Below are 23,376 nucleotides of genomic sequence, written 5' to 3' on the forward strand. Positions count from 1 at the left end.
AGAAATTTTCATTTTTAGTGCTGCTTGCTTCACACACTGGAAAACATATTGAATAATCATGTTGCTAACACACAGCAGCCAAAATAAATCTTCCCGCTGTCTTTCTGATATCACTAACACATAGTGACGAGAGGAAATCCTTGTCCATAATTAGTAAAGCACATAACTGGAGATTCCATATGTGGGTTGGTCTGTGAAATAGAAATGAAGGTGCTACATGTAGAACAAATGCAATTGAACATCTTTTGAATATGAAATTGATTCTAATACTGACTACCGCACTGCTGTGAGGGATTAAAGCAGGCATGAGTTTAAAATTATACTTTTAAAATTATAACCGCTGAAAATCTGAGGTACAATCAGAAATATACAATAGGTCCATCAGAACAGTGCAGAGGATTCAGGTCTTTGTCAGAACTGGAAACTGGAAGCTAAGTGAGTTCCTATATAGGACTAAACACACAGGAGATGGGGGGTTGTGGCTGGGGGGGGAGATGAGTTATGAGTCAGGAATGCTGAATCCTATCACGGAGATACAGCTAACGGGTTCAATGGCCAACAAGATGGTTTTCTGAAAAGCTGGAAACAGGTAAAAACTATTCAGTGATGTACTAACATCTCAATAATGGCAATAAAAAGACATTAAAAGAAAGGGCGCGAAAGGAATTAAGTAAGGTGGTGAAAGGCATGCTTCATCTGTCACCGTTTCTGAAAGTTATTTTGTATATCTTTGTCACTATTTTCACCGCCTTTACTTAGTGAATCCCATATCCTTTTGTTTTTTTGATGTCTCTTCATTGGCTCACTGAGATGGTCTTTGTGCATCATAACCAGTTTTCACCTCATTCTAGCTTTTGAAAAAATAATCCAACCAGTCAACTCATGAACTGCCTCACTGTGGCAGCAGTCAGCATTCCTGAGTCTGAGCTATCCGCCAATCCCTTCAAATGAATTGATGAATTGTCGAATTCACCGAAATTACAGCAAAGGCAACCATTTGCCCCACTGTGCCAGTGCCACCTCCTCTACTCTAATCCAATTTCCTCACCCTCTCTCCATATCCTTTTATATTTTTCCTTTTTAAATATTTATCCCGTTCATTTTTAAATTATTTTTTAGTCTTTGCCTCAATGGCACCTGTGGTAAAACATTCTGTGTTCTAACACTGTGTGAAAAAAATTCTTCTAGCTTTCCATTTGTTCTTCTAGTGATAATCCTGTCTATGCTCCCTTGTTAGCAATTCGGCAACGAGTGGAAACAATCTTTCACTTGACACTCGCAAATACTTTGATCAGTTTGAAAATGTCGATCAGATCCCCCACCCCCCCTCACTCACCCCAACCACAACATAATAATTTCTGTTTCAATGAAAAAATGACCCAAATCTTTCAGACTCTCTTCAGAACTGTAGTCTCTTCATCCTGGTATCACTCCAGTGAATTCTCTCTCTACTCTTTCCATGGTTCTAACATCCTTCCTTTACTGGGATGCCCACAACAGCAGACAATGGGGGTAATTTTGACTTTGGGCATTAGTATAAATGGGGCGATATCAAATTAGTCACCCATTACACATCTCTCCCGATAATCGCTCACTTTACACTATTGTCCAAAGTCAGAATGGCCCCCAATGGGTGAAATGTTCCCAGATCCCGTGCCACCGCCAGGATCTTACAAACTGCTGGTGGCTTATTGGAAGATCACCAGTGTACAGCCTGTGATTTTCCATCCATTGAAATAGAAACATAGAAAATAGGAACAGTTGTAGGTCATTCAGCCCTTCAAGTCTGCACCGACATTCAATATGATCATGGCTGACCCTCTATCTCAACACCATATTCCCGCTTTTTATTGTTAATGTTATTGTAGCATCGGTAATGGAGGGTTGGAGGGAATCTGCCATCTTGGTGCCCAAGTAACAGGTAGCAAGGTGAATTGATGTATTGAAAGCAGGCAATGTCCAGGTCTCCACATGAACATGCAAACTGTAAAAGTCAGATTACAGGCTCCTAGGGAATGCGAGAATGAATTCCAGTGACTATTACAGAATCATATCAAACAGCTGCAAATCATTTAAAGTGAAAGCATGTAAACTGAAGCAAATGAATTGCATCTACAATAAATGAACTATTTGAAGCCGTGTATTGTTCATTCATTCAAGGAATCTTTTTCAAGCCTCTGGCATTTCCCTGTAGGTAATTGTTCGATGATTGCAATAGTTTAATTGAGAGAAATGAAATCTAGAGAAAGATTTATATACAATTGACATGAAAGGAAAGCCCATGTCCAAAGCTTGCAGTCCCAGACTTTGCCAATGAGTTCAGATGAAAGAAATGACTGGTGGGATATTAGTGAATGAACCCTTGATGTATTTATATGGCATTCCTCCATTTGATTGCAGCCACAATCCACACCTTTGTTAAAATGGTGGATGAGGAAGGTCATATGACTACATTAAACATTCAGGACGATGGTTGGAAGGAGGGGCAAGATATTGGGACTATCTCCACTGGCAGAGCAAAGAGGAGATTTAATAGAAGTTTTCATGGAATGAATAAGAAAAGACGATTGCTTCTAATTGGGGAGGCAGAGACACGAGGTCATCATTTTAAAATTGTCTGTGACAGATTGAGGAGAGGTTAGGAGAAAATGTCTTTACACAGAAATGGGAGTACAGAATAATTTGAAAGGGATTGGAGGCAGAGACCATTACATCTTTTAAAGGAAAAATAGATAAATGTTTGTGGGTAGGGTTGCAATTAGATGTGCTGAGGAGGCAATAAGCTGATGAGTTTTTACTGCTACAGCTGGAATACCTTGCTATTTACTGACCTCTTCAAATTCAGTATACCTATCACTGCCACTACCCTTGGTAACTCACTTATTATAGGGGAAGGAACGTCTAGGGGAATCTGTTTTGTTCAAAGTACGTCCACGTTTATCATTATTGTAGTGTATGTAGGCACCTTTAGTAATGACTCCACGAGGCAGGGTATGATAATTAAACTATGCAGACCTGTAGTCCTTTATTTGCATCTCCTGAGTGCCGACAACAAGCTGTGAGTTCCCTTTTATACTGGGTTACCTGCTGTGTGCAGGCAACCCCTAGGTCTCCAGCAGCAGCACCCTCTGGTGTACCAGTAAGGTGTGTACAGTGTAAGGGTCCATTCAGTGTTGCATAGCAGTGTTCCAGACATCACACAGTAAACAGGCATGCATACACAACAACACTTCCCCCCCCCCCCCCTCCCCCTAAGCATTTTTCATATCCTTATAGTCATGCCCAGGGGAGGTGATCAGTGCTGGGCTATGGAAGGTTGTAGTGAGGGTTGTGTGGTTGCCAGGTGTGACCCCTGTGCTTGAGGTTGGCCTCTTACGTTTCCCTTCCCTCACACACAGACCACGTGGGTGTTACTGTTGTGGGATCCCTCGGAGGGGGTAGCCACGGCACCAGTGGGCGGTGGGTATACTCTGTGATGTGGGTAGTTGTGGGCAGGGCCACAAGACTGGGTAGGCTCCTTGTCCATTGTTGTTGTGGGGTGGTGGGCAGCGCCACAAGACTGGGTGGGCTCCTTGTCCACCAATTGGGAAGAGGGTCAGGTCATCCCAGGGTTTGTCAGGGAAGCTGGAGGGTATTGGCCTCATGCTCCTGGTGTTGGCCCTGGTGGCCAGGGGCTGTAGGGCTGGTCTGGTGCAGGTTGCCATTGGTGGTGGCTGGGCTGCCCATTGACCACTGTCACTGTCCCTGTAGTGGGTCTGCTCCCACTGCCTGTGTGTGTGTCCTGCAAGGGGCATCACATTCGTTCCAAAGGTCCAGGCTATATGGTCAGGTAGCCTGCTGGACCTGGGGTCTCCCACAGGGGAATTCCATTGGCATCAGCATGATCCCTGTAGGACCCAATGTCCTTTGGCAGTGTCCTACCGGTATACATGACACCTTGGCTCTGATCACACATAGTCGAGCCTGTATTATACATTCTAGCATTTGCATCACTTTTGGATATCCTGGTTTCAACAGACATGGTTACATTAGGCATTTCACAATCTCTATCATTACTGTTAAGCATAATAACCTTGTTCTTAACCTTACTGACACCTGCATTCATATCATTAGTCACATTAGTTAAACCAGCATCACAATTCATTGTTACATTGCATACATTTTCATACTTGCACCCTTTAATCGCATCTTTAGCTTTAAAGTCCGTGTACTCAAATAGTTGAAACTTTCCCTTTAAATTTCTTTGGTTACCTTCAAATCCGATTGGCCGCTCGATGTCACATGATGCTCCTCCATGTTCACTCGTGGCATGGCGGAGGCCATTTTGATTACAGGTTCTGCTGCTTGAGGTGCTGCAGCCATTTTCTGGTCTTGCTGCAGTTAGGCTGTGGTGCTCTTTTCTTCCACAGGTTTGATCCTGGATGTTGGGAATCCATTTTTTTGTCGATGTTCACCTCTTGGAGTGCTGCCCCGGCCCGGAAAGTGGAGTTTGGATCTTCGGTCTCGGTGATTTCACTGGGGTGCTGTGGGCAATCGACCTGGACAGTGGAACCTCTGGATGCAACAATGGATCCATGTTCGAGGTCGATTGCCGGAGCCCGAAGGCCTGGGAGCAGCTTCGCTTGGACAGGCTGTCGTTGTGGTCGATTGGCGGGATTCATCCAAAGTTCTTCAAAGGCCGCTTGGCTCTTCACAGACTGGCTCTCTCCTGTGTCGCTCTCCATAGAAACTGGGACCCCGTCGACGTCTACTTTCATCGCCCACGGAGAACTTTCAGTGGAGCAGGTAAAGATTCCATACTCTTCCTCCAGGGTTTGAGCAGCTTCATCTTCATCTGTGTCGGAGCCCCGGTGATCAGCCAACTCATCAGAGACGTGGTGAGTACAGCCTTTTCTGCACATTCTCTGAAGGTGCCCTTTCTCTTTGCAGCCTTTGCATGCATAGTCTTTGTAGCGGCACTGGTGGGCCCTGTGGTTTCCTCCACAGCGCCAGCACGGGGCCATCCGGTTTGCCCCATGTGGCGGACTCAGGGTTGCGGGACTCGGGGCAGCATTTCTGCCTTTAGAAGTATCCATGAGGTGCACTGCACTCGCCGGTTTAGAGTCCTGGGTCAGTATTCGCCTGGAGTCGTTGGACGAAACCATGTAGGCCTGGCTCACTTGAATTGCTTTCTGCAGGGTGACCGTGATGTCAGCCGAGAGCAATTTGTGTAGGAGGCTTTTGTGGCCGATTCCGATGACAAATATGTCCCTTAGTGCTTCAATAAGGTGGTCACCAAACTCACACGGTGCAGCTAGTCTTCTTAAGTGTGTAGCATACTTGGCAATTTCTTGGCCCTCAGGTCGCCAGTAAGTATAGAACCGGTGCCTGGCTGTGAGGATGTTTTCTTTCGGTTTTAGTTGTTCCTGTATGATTGTTACAAGTTGCTCATGGCTCTTGGTGGTTGTCTTCTCCGGGGCTAGTAAGTCCCTGACGAGACCGTAGATGGTGGGCCCACAACTGGTAAGCAGGATGGCCCTGCGTTTGTTCGGTAGTGTAGCCGGTGTGTCCCCGTCCAGGTCGTTGGCTATAAAGAAGTGTTCCAATCTTTCCACAAAAGCGTCCCAATCTTCCCCCTCTGTAAATTGCTGAAAGTTGCTGAGGTTAGACATGTTGAGCGTGTAGTTCGTGACCTCGTATTCCCGTCGCCAGTTGTAGTGTATGTAGGCACCTTTAGTAATGACTCCACGAGGCAGGGTATGATACTTAAACTGTGTAGACCTGTAGTCCTTTTATTTGCAGCTCCTGAGTGCCAACAACAAGCTGTGAGTTCCCTTTTATACTGGGCTACCTGCCGTGTGCAGGCAACCCCGAGGTCTCCAGCAGCAGTACCCTCTGGTGTACCGGTAAGGAGTGTACAGTGTAAGGGTACATTCACTGTTGCATAACAGTGTTACAGACATCACACAGTAAACAGGCATGCATACACAACAATTATGCCTTCTATTTCTTTGACCTTTATTTAGACACCAATATAGTGACCTTAGTGTCGGGTCTCCCTCCCTGCTAGATAACTCCAGTAACATCTATTACAGGGAGCAATCTGGAGTGGTTCCATTGTGAGCAGTGCACTGAACTTCGAACTTGACTGAAACACCTGTGGAGCTGCCTGACTCTCGGATATCGTTGCTATAGAGCTACCTAACCCTGTGATACTGTTGCTATGGTGCTGCATGACACTCAGATACTGTTACTATGGAGCTGCCAGACCCTAAGATACTATTACCATGGAGTTGCCTGAACCTGTGATGCTGTTACAAGCTGGCTACAATACAGAAAGCAGAGAGTAGGAACTAAAGGTAGTGACTCAGACTGGAAGTGGTGTTCCACAAGGATCGGTGTTGGGACCACTGTTGTTCACCATTTACATAAACAATTTGGACTCGGGAATAAGTACAAAATCAAAATTTGCAGATGACACCAAATTGGGGGGTGTAGTTAATACAGAGGAGGTCTGTGCCAAAATATAGGAAGACATTAATAAACTTGCAGACTGGGCATGTAATTGGCAAATGAACTTCAACATAAATAAGTGTGAGGTGGTGCGTTTTGGTAGATAGAATAAGGAGGCCACATACTCCTTGGAAAATTACTGTCTAAATGATGTAGGTGAGCAGAGGGATCTGGGGGTAAAGATACACAAATCCCTAAAAGTAGCAACGCAGGTTAATAAGGCCATAAAAAACAGAGGTTCATTTCGAGAGGGATAGAATTGAAAAGCAGAGAAGTTATATTGTTGTTGTTGTTTTGCATGACAGGAAAAGCTTATAGAGAAGTTATGTTAAACTTTGTATGGAACCTTAGTAAGACCATACTTGGGGTAATGTGAACAGTTCTGGTCTCGATCTTATAAAAAGGATATAGAGGCACTGGAGAAGGTGCAAAAAATATTCACTAGAATGATACCAGAACTAAGAGATTATACCTATCCGAAAAGATTGGACCGGCTGCGGCTGTTTTTCTCGAGAAAAGGGAAAACTGAGCAGTGATCTAATTGAGGTCTTTAAGATTATGAAAGGATTTGATAGGGTAGATCTAGAGAGGATGTTTCCACTTGCAGGGGAGACCAGAATTAGGGGCCATAAATATAAGATAGTCACTAATAAATCCAATAGGGAATTCAGGAGAAACTTCTTTACCCAGAGAGTGGTTAGAACGTGGCGCTTGCTACCACAAGGAATAGTAGTGGTGCATAGCATAGATGCATTTAAAGGGAAACTAGATAAACACAAGGGAGAAAGGAATAGAGGGTTATGTTGATGGGGTTAGATGCAGTAGGGTGGGTGCAGGTTTGTGTAGAGCACAAACACTGGCATGGTCCTAATGGGCCAAATGACTTGTTTCAGTGCATAACTTCTACGTAATACTATGTAAAGAAAATCTCTTTCAGACTTTCCTCCCCTTTAGCTTTCCTGCTCAGTATGGAGCAGAACCACACAATGCAGAAAGGAATCCAGGTTCAATCCCTGGTCTAGAAACATAGAAACATAGAAAATAGGAGCAGTAGTAGGCCATTCGACCCTTCGAGTGCACCGCCATTCAATATGATCATGGCTGATCCTCTATCTCAACACCATGGGCCCAAGTTTCCACATGATTTGCAACTGATTTTTAGGAGCAACTGGTGAAGAACGGACTATCTTAGAAATCGCAATTCTCCACATTTTTTTTTCTGCAGTTCTAGGCAGGTAGAACAGTTCTACCTTGGAACAGAATTATTTCTTCAAAAGGGGGCGTGTCCGGCCACTGACGCCTGATTTCAAAGTTTCCACAGTGAAAACGTACTCCAAACTAAAGTAGAATGGAGCAAGTGAAGATTTTTGTAGAACTGAAAAAACCTGTTCTACACATTAAAAAATCAGGTGCAGGTTACAAATTAGGCGTCCAGAAAGAGGGGGGGGGGGAAGGGAAGTCATTAAATTCTATAATAAATCCTTATTTATACTTATACAAATATTATACAAATAAATCCAACCTGAATAAACATTTATAAGCAAAGAAAAGATTAAATAAACCATCTTCCTACCTGTGTGAAAGTGCTTCAAGCAGGCCTTTCGGGACCGAAGGCGGGAACAGGAGCTCGGGTCGGGTCCAGTCGGGGGGGGGGGGGGGGGTGGAGCGGGAACAGGAGCGCGGGTCGGGTCCAGTCGGGGGGGGGGTGTGGAGCGGGAACAGGAGCGCGGGTCGGGTCAGGTCCTGTCGGGGAGGGGGGGGGTGCGGCGGGCGGAGCGGGAACAGGAGCTCGGGTCGGGTTGGGTCCAGTCGGGGGGGGGGGGGCGGAGCAGGAACAGGAGCACGGGTCGGGTCCAGTCGGGGGGGGGGGGGACGGAGCGGGAACAGGACCACGGGTCGGGTCCAGTCGGGGAGGCGGGGAGCGGGAACAGGAGCGCGGGTCCAGTCGGGGAGGCGGGGAGCGGGAACAGGAGCGCAGGTCGGGTCCAGTCGGGGAGGGGGTGGGGGGGGGGGGCAGAGCGGGAACAGGAGCGCGGGTCGGGTCGGGTCTAGTCGGGGGGGGGGGGGGCGGCGGAGTGGGAACAGGAGCACGGGTCGGGTCCAGTCGGGGGGGGGGGGCGGAGCGGGAGCGGGAACAGGAGCACGGGTCGGGTCCAGTCGGGGAGGCGGGGAGCGGGAACAGGAGTGCGGGTCGGGTCCAGTCGGGGAGGCGTGGAGCGGGAACAGGAGCGCGGGTCGGGTCGGGTCAGCCGGGGGGGGAGGAGCGGGTGTCGGGTCTGGTCCGGAGGCAGGGGGGGGGCGGGGAGCGGGTGTCAGGTCTGGTCCAGAGGCTGGGGGGGGGAGCGGGTGTAGGGTCTGGTCGGGAGGCAGGGGGGGGAGCGGGTGTCGGGTCTGGTCAGGAGGCAGGGGGGTGGCGGGGAGCGGGTGTCGGGTCTGGTCAGGAGGCAGGGGGGGGAGCGGGTGTAGGGTCTGGTCGGGAGGCAGGGGGGTGGCGGGGAGCGGGTGTCGGGTCTGGTCGGGAGGCAGGGGGGTGGCGGGGAGCGGGTGTCAGGTCTGGTCCAGAGGCTGGGGGGGGAGCGGGTGTAGGGTCTGGTCGGGAGGCAGGGGGGTGGCGGGGAGCGGGTGTCGGGTCTGGTCCAGAGGCTGGGGGGGGAGCGGGTGTCGGGTCTGGTCAGGAGGCAGGGGGGTGGCGGGGAGTGGGTGTCGGGTCTGGTCGGGAGGCAGGGGGGTGGCGGGGAGCGGGTGTCAGGTCTGGTCCAGAGGCTGGGGGGGGAGCGGGTGTAGGGTCTGGTCGGGAGGCAGGGGGGTGGCGGGGAGCGGGTGTCGGGTCTGGTCCAGAGGCTGGGGGGGGAGCGGGTGTCGGGTCTGGTCAGGAGGCAGGGGGGTGGCGGGGAGTGGGTGTCGGGTCTGGTCAGGAGGCAGGGGGGTGGCGGGGAGTGGGTGTCGGGTCTGGTCAGGAGGCAGGGGGGTGGCGGGGAGCAGGTGTCAGGTCTGGTCCAGAGGCTGGGGGGGGAGTGGGTGTCGGGTCTGGTCGGGAGGCAGGGGGGGGGGCGGGGAGCGGGTGTCGGGTCTGGTCGGGGGTGGGAGCAGGAGCTGGCCGTGGGAGGAGCCTTATTCACGCAGCCCCAGTGAGGCCATTCGGCCAGGGCTAGGGGTTGCGTGCTTCGGGCCCCTCCCACACAGTTCGGCGCCTGGAGCTACTGCACTTGTGTGCCCACTGTAGCGCGCATGTGCAGAGGTCCCGGCACTGTTTTCAGCGCAGGGACCTGGCTCCGCCCCCTACAGCTCGTGCTGCGCTGCGCCGAGGGCCAGAGGACCTGCAGGGAGGTGGAGAATACGGAGGATTTTTTTAGGCACACTTTGTGGCGCGAAAAACGGGCGTCCAGGTCGGGACTGCGCCGTTCTAGGCGCGTGTGGAAACTTGGGCCCCATATTCCTGCTTTTTCCCCATATTTTCCCCAGAATTAGCTAAACTCATCTTGGGTGTTGGTGTGTAGCTGCACAACTGGCATCAACAGGGAAAGGAAAACTCAGCGTGGGTTCCCGTTCTTGGTCACAATGTCAAAACATGGGAACATGTGGCTGTTGATTGAGAGCTGTGTTGTACACCTGTGATACAGTCTACAGCCACTTGCCAGTCAACACTCACTGCATGGGCTCAGTTACAGAATAGAGAACACTAGAGGTGGGGAAACTCTCCACCATTGCGAGGAAGGAGTAAGCAGGGGATAGGGATCGAAGAGCCAGAAAAGGAATGTTTCATGTAATTCTGATAACACAGGGGCTCTTCTGGCACATCCACACTATAACCCTGGCAGGGGTGCAGTTAAAGGACTGGGAAACAGGCTGGGATCCAGAGTTGTCAGTTGGGGCAGGGCCTTACGAGGGGCAGAGATTATAGGAGGCCGGAACACCCCATGTGAAGAATGAACACCATCGTGTCTGAGATAATTGGACGAACACTTAATGCAAGTTTAAAATGAATGGATTAGCACCCATGTTAAAAGGAATGCCTTAAGTGCTTGACCAATATTGTCACTGGTAATTTCTAGGCTTGTGCACTTTAAACATAACATAAAAAACAGGAACTGGAGTAGGCCATCTGACCCCTTGAGCCTGCTCCGCCATTCAAAAAGATCATGGCTGATCTGATCTTGGGCTCAACTCCACTTCCCCGCCCGTTCCCCATAAACCAGGCTCCCTTATCATTCAAAAATCTGTCTATCTCCACCTTGAATATATTCAATGACCCAGCCTTCACAGCTCTCTGGGGTAGAGAATTTCAAAGATTCATGATCCTCTGAGAGAAGAAATTCCTCCTCATTTTGTTTTAAATGGGCGACCCTTTATTCTGGAACTATGCCCCCTAGTTCTAGATTCCCCCACGAGGGGAAACATCCTCTCTGCATCTACCCTGTCAAGCCCCATTATAAAAGATCAGATTCTTTCCTTCAGCACTGAAGCATAAATCATCACCTGTGGCGGCACACATCGAGGAAACCAGGGCAGGGGGGTGGGGGGTCCTCTCTCTGATTTTCCTCTGTGCGTCCTATCAGGTGATGCTTCACCCCCATGCCCGAAAGAGAAGAATCTGGCACCAATCTGCTGTAAATGTTGTTGGTAACCTTTTAGTTTTCAAATTAAAGTAAGACTTGCAGCAGGAGGGTGTTCTTCTGACTTTGGATTCCGGTGGGAGGGAGTTGAGGAGCAGGGGGCGGAGGGGGGGGGGGTGGCGTAGGAGGGGAGGGGGTGGGAGGGGAGGGAGTGGAAGGGGGAGTGGGAGGGGAGGGGGTGGGGAGGAGAATGGGGGGTAGGAAGGAAAGGAAAGGGAGTGGGAGGGGAGGGGGTGGGGAGGAGAGGGAGTGGAAGATGGGGTGGGGAGGAGAGAGGAGGGGGTGGGGAGGGGGGGCTGGAAGGGGGATGGGAGGGGAGGGGTTGGGGAGGAGAGGGGAAGGGATAGGGAGGAGAGGGGAGGGCTTTAACTGGCCCAAAAGGGACACCTGAATTTCAGGTGCTTGCCCTGCAGCATTTTCTGACAGCACTGGGAGATTAGAGAATCACCCCTCATTTCTCCGGAGGTCAAAGCAAAATTATTTTGGGGGGTTTTAATTTGAGTGCGAGTTAAGATAATAAGCTTCATTTCATGTGCTCCGTAGTTAAGTACAATCACAGACCTGATATGGAGCCTATTATGTCTATCACTGCGTATTATGGTACCTTGGATCTGAGGTGAGACTGTGAGGAATGTGCAGCTGCAGCCTCCACAAGCAGCCAACGTCGGGTTAAGATTGACCGGAACATTCCACTACACTTCGCACCAATTCTTTCACGCAGCTTAATGCCACACCTTGTCAGTCATGCATTAACCGTATTGGCTTCTCTGCAACTGGCAAGTCAATTCTCAGCAACACCACTCCTCCTTAATGAGCAATGAAATGCTTCATTACAGAATAGGGCTGCTAACTTTGGTTGGATGTACAAAGGACAGTGAAAATCTGGAACTCTCTTCCCCTACCCTGCTGAGGCTAGGTCAATTGAGAATTTCAAAATTAGGATTGATCGATTTTTGTTGGGCAAAGTCACTAAGGGTTAATACTGCGACAACTCCGTTCCCAAGTCACCAATTCCATCCCTCCCCCTGGTGAACTGAACCAGACTGTTCGTAACCTTGGTGTCATATTTGAGCCCGAGGTGAGCTTCCGGCCACATATCCCGCCATCACTATACCGACTATTTCCACCTCCGTTGCATTGCCCAACACCTCTGCCTCAGCTCATCTGCTGAACCCCTCCTCCATGCCTTTGTTACCTTTAGACTTGACTATTCAAACGCACATCTGGTCGGCCTCCAATCGTCCATCTTTCATAAACTTAAGCTCATCTAAAACTCTGTTGCCCGTATCCTAACTCGCACCAACTCCTGTTCACCCATCACCCCTGTGCTCGCTTATCTACATTGACTCCCAGTTGATCAACTCCTCGATTTAAAAATTCTCATCCTTGTTTTCAAATCCCTCCATGGCCTCACCTCTCCCTATCTCTATAAACTCCTCCTACAATCCTCCAAAATATCTGTGCTCCTCCAATTTTGGTCTCTTGCGCATGCCCGATTTTAATCGCTCCACTATTGGTGGCCGTGCCCAGCTGCTGAGGCCCCAAGCTCTGGAATTCCCTCTCTGCCTCTCTACCTCTCTTTCCTACTTTAATACACTCCTTAAAACCATCCTCACTGCCCTATTATCTCCTATTGTGGTTTGGTGTCAAATTGTATTTGATAACACTCCTGTGAAGTGCCTCGTGATATTTTACTATGTTAAAGGCGCTAGATAAATGCAAGTTGTTGTTGTTACGGAACCAAGGCGGATAGATAGAGTAAGATACAGATCAGTCACAATCTAATTGAATAGCGGAACAGGCTCGAGGGGCTGAATGGCCTACTCATGCTTATATGTGTTCCTACGGTTTCAACACATGACTTCTCGCCTCCAAATGTTCTGCCCATTCAAACAGCCTTTCACTCCCAGCTCAAATATTTTTGTAACTAACAACTGAAAATGTTCAAAGAAAATTAAATAAAACACATCGGGGCAGAAATTCAGTAACGTCCCGTTTGCGGGTGATACCCAAGGCGAGGCAGGACTTCCTGTGGGCAGCCAAAAGTCCCGCCCTGGCCGCGAAATTGGGGTTACCGTCCCCAAGAGGAAATGGAGCATAATGTCGGGCACGCCACTTCCTCTCAGGGGCGGGATCCGGGCGCTAAGCGCGGGAATTTTCCAGCACCAAGCGGATCGCCGCGTAGCGCTGGCGGGAAAACAGGAAGGGGAGGGCAAGCCGCGAGCTCTGCAATGGGGCGAGGGACCACAACTTCCCCATCGGGGAGCAGGGTGTGGTGGCAGCAGCCCGGCACAGAAGCAGGATGCTGGGCTGCAACATGGTAGCATGGACTCCGAGGCCATGACCGGTAACAAAATGGCGCCACGCGCCTCCCCTTTAACTTTTGCCCGCGAGAGTAGCGCGGCCCAGTTCGCGACCCGCGAGGCTGGCACAGACATCAACGGCGGCCTCACAGGATGCTACCGAATTTTCGCTCCGGGTCGAAAACTGGTCGCTACGCACCTCGATGACGTCATCGCCAGCGCAGCGACCCTGAGTGGTACCAGCGGGAGCGGGGCGCTGACGGTTTGTGCCTCTGCTAACTCCTGCGGGATTTCGCAGCAGCAGCCCTGCGCTCTGGGCGAGAAATCGTTAACGGCAGGCGCAAACAATGCGAAATTCTCCCCCATCATTTTTTAATGCCTCTATGATTGTTCTCCGAGGTTGTTCACAGGGAGTGTCCAGGAGATTCATCCTCAATACCTGGAGATTCCAGGGCAATCCTGGTGGCTTGGCAGCACTATTAACAGTTGAAACCGATAGCATCACATTTACACATTTGTACTTCTGGTGCCGAGCTCCTCCATTCAGCAAAGTGTACAGGGAGTTTGGAAGTGGAGGTTAGCAGTTCCCTGCGCGTTGATTAATACTGATCAACGGAAATCTGTGCGGGACGCTCTGACTAGGGTTGTCAAACCTCCAGGTTTGTCCTGGAGTCTCCAGGAATCGAAGATTAATCTTCTGGACGCTGCTGTGAGCAACACGGGAGAAATATCGTAGAGGCATAAAAAAATTGAGTATTTTTTTCTCTCTTTTTGAATACTTGTTAAAATTAATTATAAGAATGTAGGAATTGGGGGAAATGACAGTCAAGAATCACCCAATTGAGTCATGAGTCTTTCCAATTGGCGTGGGAAGGTGGAGCGCTGTGAGGATGGACATGTTGGGTGACCAATGACAGGAGTGTGGGGATGGGGCAATGGGCGGCTGGATGTCATATGATGAAACCTCCAGGAATACATCCAACTCGAGTTGGGAATCGTAGCACTGACCTCCGCATCGGACATATGTTCCTGATGGGCAAAGCTACACGTTGAGAGTGTGGATTCATTAAATTTACCCTTTCATAGCAAATCGCCTACTTCACATAAAGCAACGTGAAATTTTAATCGTCGAGGTGCACTATCGTGTGCGAGCACAGTTAAACGGGATAAAAACCCTCACAATAAAACCTTTAAAAATGCAGGTTCCGCTTTGTTTGATAAAAAACAAATCCTGTTGGCACTGACTGAGCTTTTAAAAATACACAAGTCCCAATAATGGGAATTTTCCCAGACACTGTGAAGCCACGAGGGTACAGGTTTCTGTGCTGGGCCTCATTTTGCTGTTAATGATTAACAGAGTATTCGCATTTCATTGATTTTTAAAATAGAGAGAGTCTCTACAGGAAAAGGGGACATTTTAGCCAAGATTATGGCACAATTGGAAACATTTTTAGTTTCACTTTTAAAGTGATTTTATGAAATCAAGAAGGATTAATCCCGTTGCTGTTAACAACAGGTCAAAACCAGCTGTAAAATGAATTGTGCATACATGTGTGGTGGCAGCCATGATTATTTAGTCCTAAAGATCAGAGGTCAGACTAATTCTCGCAATATTTACCGGAGCGTTATCAGACAAAATTTGACACCAAGCCACATGAGATATTAGGACAGGTGAAAGAGGCAGTTTTTAAGGAGCGATAAAGGAGGCGAGAGAGGTTTAGGAGGGAATTCCAGACTTTAGGGCCCAGACAGCTGAAGGCACGGCTACCAATGGCAGGCTGAAGGAAGGTAGGAATGTGTAAGAGGCCAGAACTGCAGGTGAGTGATAATGGTGCAGGTTGATTTGCTCCTTGATTTTTTTTTTCCTCACCCTGCCTCTGTTGAAGTGTCTGTTTCCTCATTTCCTTCATGTGGCTGGGCTGTGATTGACTGGGACCTCCATGGGGAGTGGAAGGAAGAACGCCCATTCTCCCACTCCATGGTCATCATCATAGGCAGTCCCTGAAAATCGAGGAAGACTTGCTTCCACTCGAAAAATGAGTTCTCAGGTGACTGAACAGTCCAATACAGGAATTACAGTCTCTGTCACAGGTGGGACAGACAGTGGTTGAAGGATAGGGTGGGTGGGACAGAGTACTCATCTACCGATGCTGTGCGCCCACTGCTATATCGCCCCGCAAGGAATTTCAATGTTGTTAGGAGTTAGAAATCTGAAACAGAGTTGGGAGGGATATATTTTTATGTTATAATAGTAAATAAAAAATTTCAAATTTCATTTGTAAACTTGTTTTGAACATTTGATGATGAATTTACAATGGCATCTACTCACATTTCTCAGAACCATCCCAAAGCACTTCACATTCAATGATTTTACCAAGTAACAATCATAGATTTTGAATTGGCAAAGATTGGTAGTTACCAAAAGTTAGCAAGTGCTTCTATTTATCCATCTGGGATATTCACATTAGTTTCTTCCCCCTCTTCTGTGTCATGTTTCTGGAGAGAGCAGGGATTGAGGGATATGGCGAGAAAGCGGGTCAGTGGGCTTATCAATGTCGATGGTTTGTTGGACATAATGGCTGTTTCTCTCTTCCTATAATACCCCTGTTGTTATTTGTCCAGTGGAGACTCTAGACCCAATTTTCTGAATGTATTTCCCCCAGTGTGCAGTCTCACCCACCGGGAACACAGGTCAGGATATCACAGGCACACTCCCTGAATATTCTGCCCATTCATTTTAGGTTCCCACTGTCAATGCACACATTAAAAATAGCAGAGCGTGCCACTCATGAACTTGTGCACTCATGGTGGCCGTGGCTCCGTGTCAGGGACATGCACTCAGGAAATCAGCCCACTCAATATTTTTAGACTATTTACCAAAATTACATTTAAAACCTGAGTATTAAGAAATCTTTCTGATCATTTACTTATATATATTATGAGAATTTTAGTGACTGTTTCTGGGAGTGCCATCCATGGCTCAGTTAGTCATCTTGCTTTGGAGTCAAAAGGTCATGGGTTCAAGTCCCACTCTAGTGACTTGAGCACAAAATCTAGGCTGACTGTTCGTTCAGTGCAATACTGAGGGAGTGCTGCACTGTCGGGGGTGCTGGCTCTCTCGGGTGGATGTAAAAAAATCCCTTCGCACTTTTCAAAGAGTTGAGAGGAGTTCTCCCAATGTCCTGGCTAACATTTATCCATCAATTAACACTTAAAACAAATTATTTGGTCATTTATGTCACTGCTGTTTGTGGAACTTTGCTATGTGCAATTTGGCTGCCGTGTTTCCTACATTACAACAGTGCTACAGTTCAACGTACTTCATTAGTTGTAAAGCGCTTTGGGACATCCTGAGGTTATGCAAGGCACTATATAAATGCAAGTACTTTCATTCTTAATATTGTTACACAGTAAAGAAGCTCCAACATTGTTGATTGGTCTATGATGTCACATGATTAGCTTTGAGCCAGCATTGGTCTACGCTAACCACTTGAGACAATAAAAGAATCCGATCCCTACAAGAACACACAAGCCACTTCAATTCGAACAACTTCTATTTGTACACTGCTTCTCACATTCGGACATCTCAGCATTTTACAGGGCAAAGAATTGGCACTAAGCGGGGGGAAATGGAACAAAAGAATTGAGGAGGATGAAAGGAGAGTCCAAGAGAAAGGTCTTTAGGAAGCTTTTATAAAGATGGAGGGAAGTCAAAAGGCAGAGGGGTTGAAAAGTGGCTGGTGTTGATGAAGCAGGGAGCTGAGTTTGTCATCAGTGTCAAAGGAGTGGAGGGTGAATGGAAGGACATAGGGCTGGAGGGGATCATGGAGGTAGGGTGAAGTAAAACCATGAAGAGATTTGAAGATGAGCGCGAGGATCTTCAAAGTCAGTTTTCTATGGCACTAGAAGAGTGGAATTAGCATAGATGGGGCTGTGGACCTTTGTGCGGGGAGCTGTTTGTGGGGACCAAAGACTGTCATGTATCCAGACATGTTTACTGCTTGTACTATTACATATGATGTGCCACCAGAGGGCACTACTATGGGAAACTTGCACACCAGCTGTATGGTCACTAAGGTGTGCCACCAGAGGGCACTGCAGTGGGAGACTTGTAGGTTACCTGTACAGGTGTGCCAGGCCTAGTATAAAAGGCAGGCCACCATGTGTGATCCTCACTCTGGAGTTACATTAAATGGACTAAGGTCACTACAGTTCAAGTACAATACATTGCCTCGTGGAGTCATTAACAGAGCATCTAAGGACATAACAAAGACGATGACTTCATTCTATAAGACATTTAGCTGGAGGAGGTTTTAGCTCATCCAATTATGTTGGAGAGCAGCAGTAGTCCTGGGTGGAAGGAGGAGGTGGAAAGAAGTGAGTGATGTTGGTGTACAAGTAGACGCTGACTCCATGTGACAATATTCTGAGCACACATTGCTAGCAGGGAGCCTCACCCATTCATATGCTTAAAATGGTATTGCTGAGGGGCAGCAGATGAAGATGGGGGACTAAGTATAGAGCCCTGAGGTAAATTGTGAGAGGAAAGGCCACTGGAGGTGATTTAATGTAGACAATGTGAATGGAACCATCAGAAAGCAGTATCATGGAGATGGACTATGGAGGAGAGATGTTCAAAAAGGATGGAGTATTCCACAGTGCCTAAGTCAGCAGAGAGATAAAAAAATAAGCAATAAACAATAATTATTAGGAAGAACATTTTTTAGGATTAAGGACGGGGCTTTAGGGCCAAGAAACTTGTTGATTTTTGATTATGTTCTACTACTTTTAGCTTTATATTTATTAAATTGCTTTTTTTTCTAGATTTTTTTTTCCTCAAGTGCTGCCAGGTTCTCAATCTGTTCAGTCTCTCTGCTTGCCCAATCTTAATCTCCCCTCCGCTCACCTCATAGTGTGGCCTCAGACCAAGGCCCTGGCTGACTCAGCCACTATGTCTGACTCAGCCTGTCTCTCATATCAACCCAACCTCACCCAGCCTCTCTACCTTGCCAGACCTGCCACTTTCCAACAGTCCAAACCCAAATGATCATTTACTCGCCACCTGATGCCCAGAATGACATGTGTCTTGCATGGACAGCCAGGAGTGCCACTCATTTATTACTCAGAGAATTGAGGCTACAATATTGTAACCCTATTTTTGATCCTCGCACCTTCTGAGCATGCTTTCCCCAGTTGGAGTGAGGAACATGGAATTTATCATACAATGTTTTGCTTCATAATGTTGGTTTTTAGTTCCTTCCTTCTAGAGATTGAGGTAGAATTTTCCTCTTGGGCATCACCTGGACAGAGCACAAAGAGGGAAATTGAGCAGGGAGGATTGCAGGCCCATAATGAAGCCTACTCAATGTTTCTCTAAGCCCTTTGCCCAAGAGATGTTCTACAGCCATGCACTAAAGAGGAGAACCTACTGCACTATGTTCAAATATATATATTTAATGTTTTTTACTTTCTAAATTACGGGGAAAGGGCAAGAAGATGGGATTAGAGTAAACAGTTCCACTTTAGATGTTGGCACCGACATTGGAATATTGAGCCAAATGGCTCCCTTTTGTGCTGTAGATTCTATTATTCACACATAACTATAATGTAAATCCTCCGATTCTGGCCTCTTGCGCATCCCTGATTTTTAGCGCTCCACCAGTGGCGACCTTGTTTTCAGCTGCCGAGGCCCTAAATTTCTGGAATACCTTCCCTAAACCTCTCGGCCTCTCGACCTTTCTCTCCATCTTTCAGATGCTCTTTAAAACCTACCTTACCTGTCCTAATATCTCTTTGTGTTTAGTGTCATATTTTGGTTTGATAATGCTCCTGTGAAGTGCCTTGGGATATTTTACTACTTTAAAGATGCTCTATAAATACAAGTTGTTGCTTAAATCAATGGGAAACTGTTTGGGCACAATATTAATCTCAGAAGAAACGAAAAATGCTTTAAATATCGAATACTGTTTTTTAGTGTACAAAGAAAACCCCATTTACCTTTAAAGGTTGAAAACGAAGGGATCTCATCAGCAGCAATGTCACTGAAATAACAGGGGGCTTCTATTACAGACAATACCATAGAAATCAGTGATCATGTGACCCAGATCCGACCACAGGACGTAATTACAGCTTGTCCTCTCAAAGTATGAGACTGGCTCAGGAGAGCTGTAGATGCACACAGTACGTCTGCTGCATGGGAGATGAAAGTATCACTGCATCATCTGGAAAGAGAAAGTCAGGGCATTTAAAGGTGATGTTTCACTCAGCCAAACAAATCGGCTGCCCGTGAGAGCAGCTCCTTCAACACTAAAAACAAAGCCTGTCAGAGAGCCTCCTGGAATCTGCTCTTTCAAAGATGGCCAGCAGAGAACAGAGCAGACAAAATTGGTCAGCTCTCTCCAAGTAAGTGCCCATTTAAAGCATTTCTGGCTTGTAATATTGAGCCTCACACAAACAGTGGGGAAATCATATGTGAAAAACTGGTCTTTACTGAATGAAGGACCTGATGTTCTTTTGAGCATTTTTCGCCCCCATCGCTTTCTTGTCCTTAAAATGGACAGATTAGTGCGCTAGGCTTCAGCTCATGTTGTTTAATTGTTCTATCTCCCAACAAAGGCAGCACATGACAAAGCGTTACTTGTGCGTACTGTTGCTGCTAATCCACTAAGGGCTTTTAATACACTTTGATGGGCAGTGCAGCATTGTAAGCGAACCAAACAACAAAGAGTGGAACTGCGATTGAGGTCAGAGAATCTTGTCCTGATGAAATCTCACTCGATGCTCGGCTCACACAGAGCTGTGCTCATTTGGATCCCCACTCATTTGTTGCTAGACAGTAGTCGTCTTGTTGGCTTAGGCGGACTGCAGCTGAAAACCATTCAGACATTAAACCCACACACAAGTCACTGTTTACCTCGGCTTTGCCTGATGTTTAGGGTAGGATTAATGAGCGTTACACTATCAGTCATTGTGCTATTGGCATGAAATGAATAGGGAACAGGGCACATTTGACTCTGCATTAGAGGAGAATTCTTAACAGCGAGTGACGTTGTGGTGACCAAACAGCTTTTTGTTGAATCAGTGGGAAGCAGAGGTTAGTGCAAATTGTCAAATATTCAACCGTAGCATAAATAAGTTGTCATTCATGATATGAAATAATTACAACATTTATTACAGGCTTCCAGGGCCGTGAGAACTGCCTCTCATCAACATTACCACTTTTAGCACTGTTGTTTATGGGTAAAAATTCTGCTATCGTACTCCCAGCACACACTGGGAATGTGCACTTCCAGCCTGTCATTTTCCATCCATTTTTATCCCAATATTTAAGAAATGGCAGCACTTTTTAAATTGTACTCCACATCCCATTCCTTGACTGAGAGCTGGACAGGTGACCTCCATGCAGAGTAGTGGGGGACTTACCCACTCCTTTCACACCCTGATCTGACCGACTAATGTTAAATTACTAGTGGCAAGGACACCCATCCCAAGCCAGCGGAACACTGTCTAAATATGCAAATCAGGCTCCGATGACATCGTTGGGGCCTGACCTGCAATTTTTACCTGAGGCCTGAGGCCAAGCCTATAAGGAACAGGAGCTGGAAAGTTTACTTGCAGACCAGGAGGAGCAGCAGTATTTCTCTGGGCCCTACAAGGAAACCCTGCGTCTTCTTGTCCCCGGGCACTGTCCCTTCCTCTGATCACCTCAAGGCACCCACCCGCTCCCTCACCATTTACCTGATTACTGGGGACCATTCCCACAGGTCTCTGGTGATGGCCTTCTGCCGCCTGAATTCATGGTCCCTCCCGCCGGCCAGGCTGTGATTCGGGCGGGGGTCCATCTGAATATGGAAATGAAGCCCAGGAGTTAATGTCTCTCTGGGCTTCGGCATGCCAGTTTGTCACTCGCACAAGTTAAAATCAGGGCCTTAGATTGCAGCCAGCTACACCACAGGAGGAAGATTTCCTCTCCCTCTGGTCCGATATGAAATGAGGTTGGAAACTTTTAACGCAGCACCTTGTGAACATGGGCCCACATGACAAACTGCCTCTAACTTGGCACAAAATTCACAATCTCACCAGAAGGAAAGCTGATGCATGAATTACTCTTCTGAGGTTAGGATGACGCCGAGTTGTCTGGGCTGAGTTGAGTGAGATTTGGTTATTATCAACCTTGTGTTATCTAACCCGGGACTGTATGATGCTGTCACTGAAAATCTGAAATGACAAATAATTTCATCCCCAAAAATAACATTCATCATCTGCCGAGAACAAAAATGTATACAACAACAGCAAAATGCATTTATATAGTACCTTTAACTAGTAAAACATCCCGAGGTACTTCACAGGAGTGTTGTCAGACAAAAATTGACACTGAGTCACATGAGATATTAGGACTGGTGACCAAAAGCTTGGTCAAATAGGTAAGTTTTAAGGAGTGTCTTAGAAAGAAAGACTTGGATTTATATTGCACCTTTCACGACCACCAGACGTCTCAAAGCGCTTTATAGCCAATGAAGTACTTTTTGGAGTTTAGTCACTATTGTAATGGGGGAAACGCGGCAGCCAGTTTGTGCACAACAAGCTCCCACAAACATGTGATAATGACCAGCTAATTTGTTTTTGTTACATTGATTGAGGGATAAATATTGGCCAGGACATCGGGATAACTCCCCTGCTCTTCTTCGGAATAGTGCCGTGGGATCTTTTACGTCCAATTGAGAGAGCAGATGGGGCCTCGGTTTAACATCTCAACCAAAAGACAGCACCTCCGACAGTGCGGCACTCCCTCAGCACTTCACTGGAGTGTCAGCCTAGATTTATGTGCTCAAATCCCTAGAGTGGGACTTGAACCCACAATCTTCTGACTCAGGCGAGTGTGCTACCCACTGAGCTTCCGCTGACACTGACAAAGGGCGAGAGAGAGGCAGACAGGTTTAGGGAGGGAATTCCAGAGCTTAGAACCTAGGCAGCTGAAGGCACGGCCGCCAATTCAATTAAATTCAATTCAAATAAATTCAAATGTATAAGTAATTCATTTAAATATATTTAAAGCTGTTTCTTTGTTGTATTTTCCTGTCATGTAAACAGCGTTTCCACTGCACTCCTAGCGGAGTTCTGGCGGTGGAGAGGGAGAAGCTCCGAGATAATTCCCAGCCATTGCTAATAGATATAACTTTGGAAATCAGAAATAAAATCTCTGCAGATTGATAATATAGATGGGAAATCAGTCAACCGTGAGGCAGTGTGCCAAGGTTCCTTTTAGTAGATATTTGATTCTTCCCACTATTTTGAAGTGAGGTTACAGTTCTCTGACAGCTGGGGATTTGTACACTGGAACAGAGAATGTCCAAGGGGGGAATCTCATAGAAATGTTCTAAAATGATGAAAGGTATTCAGGTGGTAAATAGTGAAACATAGTTTGGCTTGGCTCGCAAATTGGTTAACCAGGGGGCATAGAAGAAGGAAGAGCGAAGTTAGAAGAATTTTCTTTCACGAGGATGATTAGAACATGGAATGATTTGCCACAAGTAAATATTGAGGTAGAGACTGTGGTGTAGTTGGCCAGTGAGAACATCACCCAAAGGGAGCATGGTTCAGAAATACAGCTTACAACACAATCGTCCTGATTCTCAGGCGTGGACTCCCACAGGATTTAGGGAGTTTAACCTCATAACATCATTTACATGGATACCTGATTAAAAAATTGAACGCTAAGAACAGTAAAAGGGGAAAGGGTGTTAGTGAGTAGATCCAGTAAAGGCACCAGCACCAACACAGGCTCGATGGACTGAATGACTTCCTTCAGTGTTATGATTGCTATGATTCCGTCTAAGTATTCAACCTGCACATCCGTTTCGCACTTTGAATAATTCTCACTGAATAAAAAGAAAGACTTGGATTTATATATCATCTATCACGACCACCGGACGTTTCAAAGTGCTTTACAGCCAATGAAGCACTTTTGA

At 47.2% G+C, this 23,376-nt stretch overlaps 1 protein-coding gene across 8 annotated transcripts in view; it reads left to right on the top strand.

Annotated features, from left to right (window-relative positions):
* The window catches only part of LOC139278597 (caldesmon, smooth muscle-like), a 242,243-nt gene that overhangs the window by 122,411 nt on the left and 96,456 nt on the right, over positions 1 to 23,376 (top strand). Inside the window, exon 1 of one of the 8 annotated variants that reach the window (XM_070897549.1) lies at positions 4,798 to 4,877. The exons of 6 other annotated variants lie outside the window; for them this stretch is intronic. Coding sequence is in view for 1 of the 2 variants with exons in the window: in XM_070897548.1 (XP_070753649.1) it covers positions 19,764 to 19,810 (47 nt within the window). In the remaining variant the exon portion in view is untranslated. Of the gene's footprint in view, positions 1 to 4,797; positions 4,878 to 19,536; positions 19,811 to 23,376 lie in introns of those variants that run through there. One more of the 8 variants, XM_070897548.1, reaches the window with a different exon arrangement.

The sequence above is a fragment of the Pristiophorus japonicus genome, chromosome 13 (assembly GCF_044704955.1).
Source record: "Pristiophorus japonicus isolate sPriJap1 chromosome 13, sPriJap1.hap1, whole genome shotgun sequence".
Classification (NCBI taxonomy): Eukaryota; Metazoa; Chordata; class Chondrichthyes; family Pristiophoridae; genus Pristiophorus; species Pristiophorus japonicus.